Source organism: Patagioenas fasciata, chromosome 1 (assembly GCF_037038585.1).
Source record: "Patagioenas fasciata isolate bPatFas1 chromosome 1, bPatFas1.hap1, whole genome shotgun sequence".
NCBI lineage: Eukaryota > Metazoa > Chordata > Aves > Columbiformes > Columbidae > Patagioenas > Patagioenas fasciata.
In genome coordinates this window covers 191,603,826-191,620,304 of record NC_092520.1, presented here as the reverse complement: position 1 = coordinate 191,620,304, position 16,479 = coordinate 191,603,826, and the positions used below count along the sequence as shown (strand labels likewise).

The 16,479-nt window shown below is 41.0% G+C and overlaps 1 protein-coding gene across 1 annotated transcript; it reads right to left on the bottom strand.

Moving 5' to 3' along the window:
- Positions 1-4,101: 4,101 nt before the first annotated feature.
- Positions 4,102-13,758, bottom strand: LOC136111242 (hyaluronidase-1-like). Its single transcript, XM_065855256.2, has 3 exons — positions 12,815-13,758; positions 5,675-5,764; positions 4,102-4,527 (listed from the first exon to the last, which is right to left on the bottom strand). The coding sequence occupies exons 1-3, from the start codon at positions 13,730-13,732 to the stop codon at positions 4,102-4,104; spliced, it is 1,434 nt and encodes a 477-aa protein (XP_065711328.2). The 5' UTR covers positions 13,733-13,758.
- Between the last annotated feature and the right edge of the window lie 2,721 nt (positions 13,759-16,479).

Here is a 16,479-nt window from a genome sequence, read left to right as displayed (position 1 = left end):
AGCAGAGGCCATACGTGCCAAGCTATAGGGTTACACAGCTGCCTCCAAGCTGGCTCCCACCAGGCAGAAAACAAAGCCTCACAACCCCACAATTGTTCTGCTGGTTCGGTCAAACTTACAGACATGTGGATTACAATATGCACAGGCATGTGCTTATTCATATACACATGCACATGTAGATATGTACGTATATTAACACACAGATGTATCCTCCTGTTTTCTTACAACAGCTTAAGCCAGGTATTTCTTGAATCAGAAAAATACTACCTTGGAATTACTCTGGTGACATTAAATGAGGGGTAGTGACTGTTGAAAGAAGTAAAGTTAAATCTCAAATCCACTCTTAATTTCGGAAGCTACCAAAAGTGTTTTTCCCTCTTTTCTACTGACCTCTAACTGCTTCTCGCTGCTGCGTGCTGCAGGATGTGGAAAGCACATGGTACCATTGCTGAATAGGAACAAGTTAGGGGCTTTAATGTCATTAAGCAGCATGTGATATCATGTTTGTCTTGTGGTTTTTGGTTTTTTTTAAGAACTGGGCTTTTGTCTCTGAGAAGCTGGACTCTTCCCAGCATGTATCGTTCTTCGAAGTGCACTTATTTTTAGAGTAACCTGTATTTGCAAATACTCTCACAGTCTGGCCCAGATTGACAGGAAATTACTTTTCCTGAAATGTAAACAAAAAAGAAGTTGTGGCTACCACAGCATCTTAACTGTATCAAAGTTTCTTTGGTAAAGTCTTTCATATGTTTTGCTGTTATGTGTAATGTGCAATTTTAATTCCCTACCTACAACAAATGCTTTCAGTGCAAAAATGAGGCAATTTCTAATTTAAGCAATATTTTCTTATTTTAGCAATTTTTAACAGAAAAAAAAATGCACAAATGCATATTTATGCACAGTATTGCAAATCCAAACTGGTCTGAGATTTCATTCTGTTGGTTTTGTCTGTGAGGGCTGTTAGCAATTTTTTTCTATAACGATATCATTCCCATTTTTACAAAGCCGGTGATCCTAGCAAAGAACATTGCATTGGAAAAAGGTGATGTAACACAGAAATGCTGGTATGATTATGTTCAGCCAGTGAGGTTTTCTCATATTTTTTTCACCTTAAAGATTCAGTGGCAAAAGGAGACGTCAAAAAACACATTCAATATTCACATTTTCAAGTTGTGCCACTCCACATGAGGTTTACCTGCCCTGCCCTTGGCATCTGATGAGCCACCGAGGTCTGGGCTGGTCACTGCCGAGATCCCTCAGCTTTGGGGGAGCCCTGGCACAGCAGTACTCCCCAACCTTGGACTGTCATGCTGCCCATGGTCCCCCATGGAGGCAGAGAGGTGAGCAGAGGGTGCCAGGCACTGCCTCTCCCCTGCCACATGGACCCCAGAAGACAGGTTGGATGAGCCACGACTGATGCTGCCAACTGCATAACAAGGCTGGCTACTCACAACATATTGTCTTGAGTGGCACTACTCAATTTATGGCTTTGCTACCATTTCCCTATGGGTTTTTGCAACTTCCTTAGCCCTGGCTCAGCTGTGAGAGCAGCACAATGTGAGTCAGATAGATGAATTAATCTGACTTTAGAAAAAAAGCATCAGGGGATGCACCTTTGTTTTTTAATAAGGGAACTTTTGACCTGGGCGGTTTCTCAATCCAGGTCATCACAAAGGCACTCAAACTGGTGCACCGGCACAAGCAAAAGACAGCACAGCATGATACAAGCGTGAGAGGAAAGGCTGGGAGTGGGAAGAAGATGACAGTGGCACCTAAAGCTGGCCAGGCTAGGACTGCAGCCCCACACACCTACCTATTAGATGGAAGTGGAGCAAAATGAGTCCCAGCCTCTCCATAAATTTATATAACATTTTCTCAAGTGCAACACTCAGCAGTGGCAAGAGAGAAGGATGTGAACACAACATTCACCCAAATTTCAAAGTTTTAGAATGCTAAATCGGCAAATTTGAGAAAATCTAGAAGCCTGTCAGTTGCACTTCTATTGATGTTGTTTATCTTCTGATGAGAAGCAGAGGGTTAGAGGACTCCACAGCTCAGCATTTGGCAAGAGTAAAAAAATGGGGGAAGAATGAAAACATGACGTCTGAGTCCATTATTGTCTTGAAGCAGAGGTTGTTCAGATGAAATACAGCAAATTCTTGTTCCTGTTATCCCCAGAAACCAGTGACCACTTCCCAGGATCAATTATGCTTTAAGAGTTGGTTCTGGCTAAGGAGGTCATCATAAAGGTTATAGCACAGTTCTCTGCTGCTTCAGACTCTCCCTCCTCCAAATATTTCTAACACAGACAGAAAGTGAATCATGTCTCTCCAGATATTGGACCATATTCTTAGACTAGAAAAAAAAAAAAAATCTTTTTAAAATTATGTGTACCAGAATGATCAGACAAGACCTTCAACAATATTAAATAGGCTGTAATGAAATATGCACTTTGCAAAGCTTTCTCTACTTGCTATTTATTCTGTGTATTTGCTATTTATTGTGCTCCAGTAGCATCTGGAGTTTGATTTGATCTAAAGTATCATCAAAGACAGAAGTGCACTTATAAAGTAAATTGTCAAGATTGTAACTATACGATATTGTTTGGGAGGATCAATGAAGCAGGAAAAAAAAAATGAAATAAAACAAACAACTCCTTTACTTTGCAGGTAGCTGGGCTTTGCAAAAAGAAGCTTCTTCATTTGAATTTCATTTCAGTGTTCAGACCTGGACTAAGTAAATCAATTAGTGCATCACTTATTTTGAAGACTAATATTAATTTAATTCTCACAGAAGATAAAAAAATACTTGTTGCCAAGGTTTTTACTGTATTTCACATTTCTCTACAGGGAAGAGGGAAAAAAGACACCAGGGTGTCAGCAAACTCTCCATGGGAGGGGTGCTGAGTCCCCTGATAAGTGCAAAGAGCCCATGAAAGAAGGGAAGGGAGCAGACGAGACTTTGGTCTCCTTTGCTGTTGGGCCATTTGGCCCTGACGGCGGTGCATGCTCTGTGGTCCTGTCGAGCAGCAGGCTCCAGCCAACCTGCATGATCCCATCCTGCACCCACCCAAGTAGAGGGCACTAATGCAGCATCACACTGTGACCATATCCTGATGGGTGACCAAGGGCGTAGTCACCTCTGGGTTAAGGGGGTCAAATGCATCCTAGCTTTGGTACCAGCTGTTGTAGTTAGTGGTCCTACATGGGAGTTCACAAGACATGGGAGTCCTTACCTGCAGCTATGCAACCTCTGCCTGCTCTCAGTCAGCAGCACAGCTGCCTCCAGCCTCACTGCTGGCAGCTGTAGTTGTAAACAACTTCCAGTGGCATTGTCTAATGGTAAAAATTATTTTCTTTACAGGGTTCTAAGTAGCTGAAATAGAAAGAAAAGGAAAAAAAAAGGATCTGTAAAATTACATTTACTTAGATACTTGCTTCCTTCAGTAATGATTAAGAAACTCAGACCAAACTCTGATTTTCATCTTCTACCTAGACAACCTGGTGATGAGGATACAGAACTGGACTTCTGATTCTTCGTGAAAATGTATGAGCCAAATTCAAAGACTTCTCTTTCCAGACAGTTGTACTACCACAGACATTCCTACACTCTTCTGTGTGAAGTGGTAACCTAGGCTAAAGAAGGCCATTGGGAAATGTGCATCTGGCATAAACTGACAGAGCCTCATGGACTTTAGTAGGGCTCTGTCAGTGTACTTTATTGGAGAAAGTACATCACAGACTGAATCAGGAATATCGCCACCTCACCCACAGCATTTGTATTGCTTGTGTAAGCTTCTCAAAAAGTACCAAAAGTTTAACTGATGAACATTTCTGTCAGTTTAACTGAACTCATGCTATCCAAACAAATTATATATATATGTCTTTACACAGTTTATTCTTATAAGCCTACAGAAATAATGGAAACATTTACAAAGTGACTCGCAACATTTAAAAACACATTTCAGTGACATAATGCATGGGGAAAACAGACTGAAACTATTTAGTCAACAATGCTTTTTCCCTTTGTAATAAAAACTTGCTAAGGACCAGAAGTCTTAGTGGCACCATTTCTTATTTCTTTGCCCTACCTCAGAAGACTTTAGTGAGCAGTATGAAGTAGAAGCTGCGTGACGCCTAAGAGGAAAACATAAAGCTTTTGTTTTCTTGATCTACTGAACACAATGTGAGCCCAGTGCTCCATTAGATCTTGGTCAGGCAATTCACAAAATATTCCTGTCCAGCCCTGGTAACACTGACACATGAATCTCTGCCTCATGGCATCAATAGTCTCCAGGCTGGGTTCACCAGTCACCTGGAACCTGGGGCCTCTGTCTGAGTGACGGGCTTGGATCTTAAAATTAGCGGGTGACAAATGGAGGTAAGCAGAAGAGTCACTGTTTTTGCGGATACATCTTCCATTCTTCTTGCACAGGACTTTGCTACAGAGTTTGGCTGCTGAGGTCACATTAATGACATAATGTCCTAAGGGTCCATCAATGTACCGTTTCACAGTTGAACAACTCTCCTGCAGGAAATAAGACCATGACACATTACACAGTAGCTAGTACTATGTCCCAATTTGTTATATCTAAGAAGATGCTAGATGCAAAACGGTTCTTGGCTAAAGTAACCTGTGGAGATAAATTTTGTTGGATTTACATACTGGAGTAATCTATTCAGTTTAAGTGAGTTTACTACCATGGGCAAGATTAGCAAAATATTAACCTTTACTATATTGTCCATTTCAGTGCCCCGTAGCAACATGCAATATTAGACTAGGGAGGAGTCCTAGTAAATTGAAAAAGAATTTATATGCTAATCTGAGACTAACTAGTTCCTTAACTGCTGACAAAGAGTAGTGCATGGCACTAACAGGTTTTAAAAAATGTGTTTAGTCACTGCTTTGGTCTGGATCTCTTCAACTTCTTCAGTTTCCCAGGAGCCACATCATTTTCAGAAATCAGCACAGATGTTGCTGCAATTGCAGCTGGAAAGTTCCAGTTCACATTTCCCTCATCCTCTACCCAAGTCAGTGGTACTTTGCCAGAGACTCGAGGAAGAGGAGAGCAGACTGCACAAACACCAGAGTGGGCACCAAAGCCTAACCCAGGTTTAGGAGTGGGAGCTAGCCTACTGTGCCTCCTACAAAAGCCAGTGCAGCCTCCTACCTCCTCCATCACTACAAGCAGGATTATTTGTAAAAGCTTGAGGAATCTGTGAGGAGCAAGTAGGCCTTTTCTTGTAGTAGCATCATTTTCCCTCTGTCATTTCAACACAAACCCCACCAGCAAAGAGAGGAAATACCCCCCCTCTGGACTTCTTTCCTTCTCTGTGGATCTCTACAAATGACCACAGCTACAAAGTAGAACACTGTAAAACAAGCTGTGCTTATATTTTTATGTTATTGCTCCACAACATGTTTTTCTTCTATTCTGGACTTAATATTCCATGGTACTACCAATGACCTGCCCAAAGCAATGTGTTCTGAAGCAACAGGACTTCTCAGCCTAATGGAAGTATAAAACTAATGAGACCCGAAAGTAGAACTGACCCACTGTCCTCAGTCGCTGGCTGATGACATTGATAAAGATAGGTAGGTGCTACGGAGGGTGTGGTGGCAGAGAAGAGGTATTGAGGTGATTCCTAAATACTAATAAACTGATGTGACCCACCTTTGAGCTGGCATATTGCATACTGCCCCAGAGAACAACTCCAGCTGCTCCCAAAGCTGCACTTTCACCAATGGTATTGACCAGATCTGTCTGAAAAAGAAGGCAAAAAACAGACATCAGAAAATGAAAGATATAAAAAGCACTAGGATATGGGCATCATTATTTTTTCCCCACAGAGGAGACATAGGTCCTGTGGTATATTCTTCAAAAGAAAATCACTATTTAGCTTAGAAAGCTCTTCTGTGCATCTCCAAAGGTTTACACAGGTTACATTCATGACTAAACAATGGAATCATTATAGTTTATTCATAATGAGTCATCAAACCAAACTGGTGGAGTAAGAATTGAATGATCTATTTAATCTATCAATCTCTAAATTATTTTAGCAGGGCTTGTTGCAATAGGACAAGGAGTAATGGTTTTAAACTAAAAGAGTGGAAATTCAGGCTAGATACAAGCAAGAAACTTTTTCTAATAAGGCTGGTAAAATAGTGGAACAGGTTGCCCAGAGAGGTGGTGAATGTCCTATCCCTGGAGACATTCAAGGCCAGGCTGGATGGGGCTATGATCAACCTGATCTGGTTGAAGATGTCCCTGCTCATTGCAGGGGGGTTGGACTAGATTACCTTTGAAGGTTCCTTCCAACCAAAACTATTTTATGACTCTATGATTCTGTGATTCTATGATCACCATACCTACATAGGCACCATTTTTGGCAAGTGATAATATGCATGATCACACATCATGGGGTCACCCTTACAGTGTCTGATTACAGTTGACAGGCTTTAGGCAGGTGTCTAACTTGTGCTGTTTCAGCCATGCCAATGCAGTTATAGACCTGTTGTTCCTACCAGCGTGAATGACATTATTCCAGGAAACATATCTTTGGAAAATGAGCCTCTCCCAGTGCTACATAGTGCTAAATGAGAAGAAACAAAACAAAACAAAACAAAACAAAACCACATATCTGCATACTGACTTAACCATGCTTAACCATGTCCACTCTCAAAGCTGCACCAACAAGAAATTGATTTCCAGCAACAGCAGTAGCACAGCTCTGCCAAAGTGCAGACTGTGTGTAGGGCAGGACTCACTGGTGCCTTGCCAGCAAGAAGGCAATGCACCTTGCAAGCAACTTAAAGCTGTTCCCCGAGACCATGAGCATTGTATCTAGAGAAATGCAACTAGATCTTAGAAAATATGGACAAAGGACCTTCTTCCTCCCTCAAATTTCAAGACATGACCAATTGCATCTAAAATGATCTCTACCTACAATAAGTGATGAGAAAGTAATTCCTGATAAGTGTTTGTAATGACAGATATTGCAATATTTCTCAATTTTATGAAGAAACAACAAATTATTTTAAAAAGTTAGTGATGGTCTTTAAGACAGTCTTTTCACCTCTTCTTAGGAGAAAACAATCCAAAAGACCAACCAAATTATCACATTATAGTGATGGCATCTTAGAAAGGAAAAATGATAACGTGGAAGAAGCATGTTATTATTGTTAATTACTACTAAAAAAATTATTTCAATGTGTAAGTGGGCCTGTTGATGTACTGATGCATAGTTAAGGAGTCCCCATTCCTGGAGCATTTATGGCCCAAGAGATACAAAAGAAGGCACGAATAAATGCTTTGGAAAAGGGAGAATCTGCCAAAGATTTGAAGACAATTACACAGAAGTCAGAGTAGGTGGTGACTCTGACCCTTAACTGAAGTTTGGACAAAACAGTGTAGAAAAACCTGGAGAAGTCTGAAAGGGTAGAGTTTGCCTACTGGCTCTTAGTATAGAGTTCAGAGTGATTTAAAGTATAATTGGTCTCATAGAAAGTTCTTGTTGCTGCTGATCATCCAACCAGACTTTTAGAGAATGTCATTAGTCTTAAAAGTATATAGTTCAGCACTAGTTTTATAAAATAATTGTGATGTGGGCTGCAGGTGCTACTTTCATGTGGGAAATGATTGGGATTTTTTCTCCTGTGAAGTATGTGAATTAAAGATCAAAATATCAAATGTTAAGAGAGTGTGAAATACAGCCTGACCTCTTGGTAATGAGGGTTCCCAGGCTTGCTTCATCTGCAAAACGTTTTATGAAGATTACCCAGATAGAAAGGCTGGACCATCATTCTACATTAGCCAGATGATGGTTGAGTGATTTAACAATAACACAGTTCAGATGTCATTAACAATTTAACAAAACCTTATCAGACAGCCAAAATAAATAATCAATAGATGTTTAGCATTTCTGGATGAACTTTGACATGAGCAAACCCTGAAATAAAGATTTTGTAGGTAATATGCTTTAGAGTTAGGTTGCTTGACCAGAAGTCAATATATCCATCTTTTGTTCTTCCATATTCCACATCTTTCTTTTGTTGCTTTTAGAAATCATTTAGATTCAGATCCACAAAGGAATTTCAGCACTTCATGTCTAATTCCTATGGATATAAAATAATCAAAACCAAGAGCATGACCCATAAAGTTCACTTAGTCCTCTGGGTGTGTGAAGTCCAATGGCACTGATAATTTCACAACTGAAGTTCCTGAGGCACCTATGCTTCCATTTTCCCACACACCTAGAATCATCACCTTGCCAGTGCTGAGAAACCCAGTGCTTTTCTCAGGGTAAGGACAAAATCTGGCATTTGATTGAAAGGTACATTCCCCTAGGGATGCAAGAAGGACTCTTGTAGCACCCGCACAGGTGTTGGATGCTGGCAAAAACAGCAGCTCACTGCAAAAAAAAATGGTATGGGACTTCATTTAAACATTCTTCTTCCACCTTATATTTCCTCTTTTTGTATTCTTTTAAAGAAATGTCAAGTGCTAAGAGTCCTCCCTATGGTGAAAGAGAATTAGAAAGACATGGGCTGAATTTTTCTCTCTCACCTCATGCTTAAAGATACATCATCTCCTGCTAACCCTCCAGTGGGGGTTACCTTCACTGTGAGGTTACAGACAACATCTAGAGAGATGGCATTTCTCTTTCTGATGCCATTTCACCTTGCACCAATTCAATGAATGTTCAAAGGAGAGCCAGAGAAACAAGTGGGGACCTGACTACAGCTCACGATGAATTCAGCTTAATAATTAGGTAACTTGCCCACAAGGAAAGAAGTAGCATTTTAGACTGTCATTTCTAGGCCTAGTTCCACCTTTCACTGAATGGCTGACTCATGTTCAGTATCTTAAAAACCATCAGCACAGAAGGGCTTTTCCCTGCATAACCTATGCAGAGAAAGTTGCACCTTCTCTTTTATTTTTGCTCTCTCATGTTTGTTCTTTTTGGTCTAGTGATTCCCTGTTTCCTGGTGTCTAACACAGGGTGCTGGATTCATCCTGAACAGGCTAGGAAAAGAACTGAGCCAAGAGCTCCTGTGCCAGGGCTGGGTGCTCTGACCACTGGATGGTCACGCAAAGTGGAGGCACCGCTGCCCCCCTCATCTTCTGCCAGAGATAGGGTTAGAAAGTAAAAGTTTCACCCCAGATTTGGGGTGCTGTGAGAAAACAAAAACAAAGTGCCTCTCATAATGTCTGGGAGGGGCAAATGGGGAGCAGAGATAGGGAGGTACCTCCATGAAGCCCTGACTAAAGCACACGAGCTCTACCAGTGGTGTCAGACACAGCAGTCTTGGTTTTGGGGCTGAAGCCACCACTGCTCCTCACACAGCACAGCTTGGCCTTAGTGAGGGGTCACTGGCATGGCTCTTCCATGTGAGTGTAAGAAGTACCTCATACGGAAGAAAACATGTAAGTTTAAAAAAAATTTTAGATCTCATTTTAATATGAGCATCTTAGCATATGTCTAGGTGGGAATCCTGTTTTACTCCTTGTATCAGATCCTCATCCATCAATGTTAGAGGACTGTTCTGAAGAGGCAACTTTATGGGCCAGCTGCCACTTAGGTGGCTGGTATTTCTCCAAGTGATAAACAAGTCAACAAAGCCTCTTCCCTTCTGGTGCTCATTCTTTTTCAGGCTTTTGGGGGCACTGTGCAACAGCCAAAAATCCTCAAGATCATGCTGGGCTGTCTCCAAGCAGACAGTGGATTTGGCAGTGGAGGAGGCCCTAGTTTCTATCTATGCTTCTCCAGATTTTGATCAGCCAAGTTACTGCACTGGGCATTAAAAAAATAGGTGAGCCAAGTCATTTCACCTTTGGAGCCTGAGAGGAAACAGGACAGTCAGTTCTAGTTACATGTTGAGGAAAGAAAAATAAGTACCTCTGTGATTTTTCCTTTGAATTTTGAACAGTCTAAGTTACAGACATGCTTTTTCTGTATTCAGGAATTGCAGCACTAGCATGGCATGGTTGCAGGGAATGGTCTCTGTACACATGCACACCTGGCTATTACAGAAGACTATCTATAGGTGAATGAGAGAAATGCTACCCATTATTCATCATTTTTTAGTTGTCATCCTGCTTTACTAATGACTTCAGCCATCTAGTCAGGAAGCACAGATGCTACCGTGTAACTTCCCTCTCCCACACGTTTAGTAGTGAACTGTCAATGCAGACAGTTTCTAAATACCCTACAGATGGTAAATTGCTTATACACATCTCCAGCAAATACAGAAAACTTTCATAATGATTGGGATCCCAATTCAGAATTCATAACCTTTTTCCAAGAAAAAAAAGCAGAATGAATTTCTCAGATGCCTTATACACACAACTCACCGGATTTCCAGGTGCAGTCAGGGTGAAAGGTACAGCACATGTAGCTACAGCGTCTGTTTCAGACTTGGGTCTTTTGGCTTTCTGAAGGTGTGCTACACCTGTGTCTCTCCCTCACTGACTCTGACTCACAACCATTTTTTCTGTATCCTTCTACTGTAATATTTACGGTATTTTTCATACTGTATATAGAAGGGCTTACACATCTGGCTTGAATGTGTCAACAATTATTTCTGTTGGAGCAGAATGTCACAGCTCTTGCACAGCTTGATGGAGCAGAACAGCGGTACTCCTGGCCCAGTCCCTGTCAGAGCTCAGGTATCTATTAGCCTGCCATCCGTATTTTTCTATGGCCATTTAGCCTGGATGTCATTGTACTACACCAGCTCCTTTCCTTGTCACATTCATGCACATTGTTGCTGGAGCTTGAAAGTTTCATTCCTTGTTTGTAGGTTTGTGAGCATCACATAGGGGCATGTCATGGGTCAAATGAGAAGCTCCAATCTGGTCTAAAATCTGAACACACAAAACCATATTTAAAATACCTTTGTGGCTTCGGAGCTATGAGGGAAAACAAGCACATTTTTTCCTGATAATTCCTATTTAGAGTTTTTTTAATTGTAACTCTGTATGTTCCTGGCAGTCCCAAAGCTGTTTGCACAGATGTGTAGCATCTGAAGATACATCAAGCCCTAACCCCATGGCTGCCCGCAGAGCTGGGTCCTGTTCTTATTAGAAGAGCATAACCCAAAGATGTTCCTCTGGCTACGCAGGGATCTTCCCTGGCTGCAGAGTTGTACAGTGATCTTTAAAGCATCCAAAAGTAAGTGGCTACGCACAATTGAAAAACAGTCCAGTGAGTTAAAGAGTATAACTTAAGAGGAATGTCACTCCAAATTGCCACTGTACTGTTCAGAAAACAACCTAGGCAAAACAGTAACTTTATATCAGCACGGATTTTGAACTCGTGCATAACTGGTAACAGCATATTACTTTTCATAGCTTTCAGTTACATTTGTGGTATTTTTTATATCTATCAAGAGACTAATTCATATTATAAAAATGTATTATTACAGCCAGCCTGCTTTTGAAAGATGCTCATTTATTTCACAGCCTGAGTTCTTCAGTGAAGGTGTTCTGGGGGAAATCCTGCCTGTAGCAGCCCCAGTGGCCCTTGCCCTCATTGAGACCCAGCCTGCCCTATTTACCCAAGATTTCTGAGTCAGCTAGGACGTGCAGTTTCCACATCACACAGAAAATAGCTCCAAAGAGTCCCTGGTAATAAAAATGAGGCAGACGGAATTCATGATTGCTTCTATGTCTCACTTGCTTCCTTGGGGCAGCCTGAAACACCTCTCAGGCTGTCAGGGCTCCAACACACCTCCCCAGCTCCAGCTCCAGCTCCAGCTCCAGGCTGAAGCCGGGACTGATCATTGCCTTTTCCTTTGCCCCTTCTCTCTCTTTTGTTCTGGTCCAAGTCAAGAGCTTGTCTCTGACAGCAGCAGAAGCAAGTTCTCATGCACCTCTCTGTACACCAAAGGGAGGGAGAACCCCCAATGCCCTTAGCCATGGAGGGGTTGTTTCCATGAGCTCCCCGGACCAGACATCCTCCCCCCTCATGGAATTGATATTGGTCAAAGCAAACCTTCTTGTACTTGGGACAACTACTAGAGAAATGAACAAGCATCTGTGCTTCTCCATTATATACATAAACAAACTCAGAGCCACAATCATCATTACACATGCAGAAAGTCTAGGACTTGTATTAATATAATTTTACCATCAATATTGTGGCCGGTACGTATTTATTGCACTTAATCATTTGGCAAAGGAACATTGCATGACTCAAAAACTTGGTTTCTTTATTAAAAGGACTCCACAGTGTTAGCACTAAATGTTGGATTGTGAAGACATTTGAACATGTTGTACCTCTGAAAAGCAGGATGGCCAATGCTCATCCTGCAGAAGTTAGGAACTCCAGGCCAGACTCATTTACTTGACTGCTTTGTTTCTATACTGAGTGAATTTACATTTGGATAAAGAAACAAAAAAGCCCTGAGGCTCCTTTCTCATGAAAGCTTATCTTTCTATTACACTAATTAGTTTTAAACTTCATAAAAATTTGTCAAGTTTGTTTCGCAAGCTGTCCTGAAGAATTAAAATATCAAAATGAATTAACTTCCTTAAGGAAATGATTTCTTTGTACTTTCTTTTTAAATTACCCTCATTAAAAATACACAATGTCATCCTACAGAAATAGACCAAAGCACTGCAATATTAACTCTTGAAAGGTGTAGAGTTTTGTAATGTGGCTATACTACAAAATCCCCTTTTTGGAGGGGTTGCCTTAAATATGAAAAATAAATGCATAATTGTCTTTATATAAGGAAAACTTTTAGAAAGTATTTTTTCTACAAGGCTGTTTTCTAATCTCTACATTTCTAAAGACATCTATCTGCTTACCTCTGTTAAAACATGAAAAGTATAGGCATAAAATGGTCTGGAATAAACAAACACAGGCAAAACATAGTCTTTTCTAGCAATTGAGGCAATACGTATTGCCTCCTTAACCCGATAGTGAACAAATTTGAGTGCATTTGGACTTGACTTCAGTATATAATCCAGGTATATAGAAGGGTAGAGAGCAGTGCTTTCCTTCCACAGCCAAAGCAGGAGGTCATTGCGGGAAGACTCAATGGCGGGACATTTCCCCGTGTATCTTTGGGGTTGTTCTTTGTAATCATAATTGTAGCAGTCTGGGTAAAGGTAGTAACCCCACAAACCATTTGGTCTCATATGCTCAGCCAGAAGGATAGTGTTGTTCATGAAACTCTTGCCAGCATTTTCAAATTCCTCTTTAGCCACTTTCCTAATTTTGTCTTCTGACCACTGAGGATGGCGTCTCCTAACCATCTCAAGAGATTTATTTCTATAAATGCTTTTATTGCCCCAGTTCCTATCCCACTGGGGTCTCCAGTTTTCCCAGTCAATGACTGCAAGTCCCTGAAATTTCTTCATGGGTATGCAATAGTCAATGTCAGACTTTGCTTTATTAAGGTGTTTGATAAGACTTTCATTTTGGGGTACCCCTCCATTGACAGGATCTCCGTTATCTGAATAGTAGGGGTAGTATCCCAAATGCGTGTGATAGAAGATTGTCACATTGGATCCACTCAAAGTCTCATTAGTGTTGGATGCAATGTCAAAAACACTGAGATCCAGGTCCACCTTGTACCGTAGCCTGCACTGCTCAGTCGGTGCATTCCAAACAACAACGAAAGGCTTGTGCAGAACCAGAGGGACTCGTGTTGGCTTCGGCAGCTGAGCATTGACCATAGTAAGCAGCACCGTCAGTGCTGACCATTTGACCCAAACATCCATGTTATGTTTTTTCCTGGGAAATTGTTCTGATGCGTCCTTGAAAACAAAAACAAGAGAAGTCATGTTAGAAAGGCAGTAGCCACCCTGAAGGCAGGTAGGATGACAAAAGGAAGTCTTTTGGTTTAATTTGGTTTTGTTAAGATTATACCTACCACAAAAAGAGAAAAGTGCAAAACTATGATATTGTAAAAATTAAGTATAATTTCAAATGCTTTGAAAGACTTTTTGATAGACCTCGTTGTCTAGAAGTCTGTTCCGATGCTCAACTTTTTTTTTTTCTTTCCTTATCACAAAGATACATCCTACAGTTGATTCAGACTTCAGCTTAACACTTATTTGCTCCCTGGTGTCTTTAAAAAACTGAGTTAATAAAATTATAACTTAAAACAACAGTATAATAAGAAGAATGTGTTGCTCATTTGAAATCTAAGCTTCCAAGCTTGTTCTGCTACAGTCAGTCTTACTTGCCTAGAACATGACCACAGTGCAGCTAAGGCCTTCTTCAGTACCTATGTATGCTAATGGTCACAATATGAAAGGTAATTTAAGCAAAAGGCAGACATTTGTACCTCTCACAGTTTAATCAAGAGAACTCAGAAATCCTGCAATTTTCAGCATATCTGTAGCAAAGTGTATTGTTATCTACTCCTGAATTTAAATCTCATTTTCTAAATGAATAGATGCAAGAGTGATAATAAATCTGCAGGCTAGAAGGGTGGTTCTATCAATGACTTAATGGTTTAAGCTACTTATTACACTGAAAGCAAATTAAATATCCATACGTCAAAGAAAATAAATTATGTTATGTGGATTTGAACTAGCTGGAAAAGCATGCTGTATCTTTGAAAAAGCAACCTAATGTGTAGAAGTGGAGGCTTATTAGCACTAATCTTTCCTTTCAGGGTCTGCTGTTTTCCCTGAAAGTCACACTGGGCTGGGGACTACTAGTGCTGTGGGAGCTGCCAGGGCTGCTGGCACCCCGGGCACTCACACCCCCACTTTGCACTCCCTGGGGCAGCTGTTCACCCACTGCCCACAGTCAGCTGCTCCAGAATCCACCTCAGCTCCTATCTCTGTCAGCTCTGTCCTGGCTTAGCCTTACAGGTCTGTTTGCTGAGGAATACAGTACCTATTACTGGTGCTGAACAGCAAACACTACACGGTGGGGTCCAGCTGATATATCAGCTTGAATTCAAAGATCATAAAAATTGTCTTCTCTTATGTGCATTACTGCATCTACAGAGTGTTTCAAAAAGATGGACCCAATTTGAAAGGATAAGGCTTTGAAATTGAGTCCATCTTTTTGAAATATATAGTATGGCATGTCTTATCCTGTCAGTTATCTTCCGTCATCTGTCTGTCAAGTTTCTCCACTTAAATCACATCTAAAATCACTGCAATCAGCCTGCATTGCAGGTTCAATTAATGCACTAGTTATATGATTTGGAATGTCCTGAAACTGGGTATTTCCCAAGTTATTATATCATAATTAGCCTAGCTTCACTTGTCCCTGGTATTTTCTCACTGGGTTAACACCAGTTAACAACTTAACTCCTTTCTGAGACAAGAAGAGCTCTTCACACCTGTTAATCCATTAGGTCACTGCCGGGATCCCTAAATTTCTTGCTTTCCAAACCAGTATATTCAACACACCACTCTAAATACTAGATTTTGCAGCAGTCCTTGGGTATTACCTTTTAATCTGTAATGGAATGACAAATCTACAGAAAGGCTGCAGGTGCCCTTATTCAAATCTGCCAGCAGACTTATTAAAGAAAAATCTTTTCCACTGTTTGAAAATTTATTGGCTGTCCTGGTTTTGTTAAAAAACAATTTTCTCTTTTAGTGAATTTGCCTGTCAGCTAAAGCTTTCATATTAGCTGCATTTTCCTGGAGAACCAGATACATGTTTTGGTAAACATAGCAATGGAATGTAAAGTTATTGATAAGCATGGATGGACATCTTGCGAGAGGGGCAACGAGAAACTGGTGACCAAGAAACTGACCAACTGTGTATAACATTCCATTCACGTGAATGTTTCATATAAAAGTGGGAGATCACAAGGATCTCATCCCTTTTTTTTTGCCTTTTTTCCCTTCTGCTTATGGCCGACATTAGGAGAGGACCTTGCTGGTTGTCCCTGCGAACTGAGGCCTAGTGAGAGACTGAATCCAGCTCCGGTTGGCTGCAGAGTCTAATCCAGGACTTTGGGTGCTGGCTCTGCAGTTGCTGGGACTTTCAAGATTGGTTTTGTATATTTTGTATTATTTTCTCTATTCTTATTAGTAGCATTAGTAAAACATCTTTAATTTTTCCAACTCTCTTCTCTCTGTCCTTCTTTCCCTCCTGATCGCCTGTCCCGAGTGGGAAGGGGGGAGAGGGAGGAGAAAAAGGGGAAAGGGGCGGGGAGAGGAGGTTAACAATACATCTGCCAGGGTTTGATTGTCACCCCACAATCTAAACCCTCGACACTGGCTCTTATAAGTGATATAATCTAGGATGTCTCCCTCTGTCATTTGTCCTTCCTTTACATTCTTCAATCCTCTGGGTTTGATACTTCTTTTCCTATTTGACACTACTCTCCTTGTCTTCTGCTTTTCCCATGAGTCTTTTTATCTCCTACAGAACAACCTTTCTATCGTCTATCCCCAGTCCTGTGTTTTTCCATCCTCAGTCACAGAAAAGCATTGCATCCCCCCAGTCAGTGGTCTGGTACAAGAACACCTTCCCAAGAGGCAGAAGGACA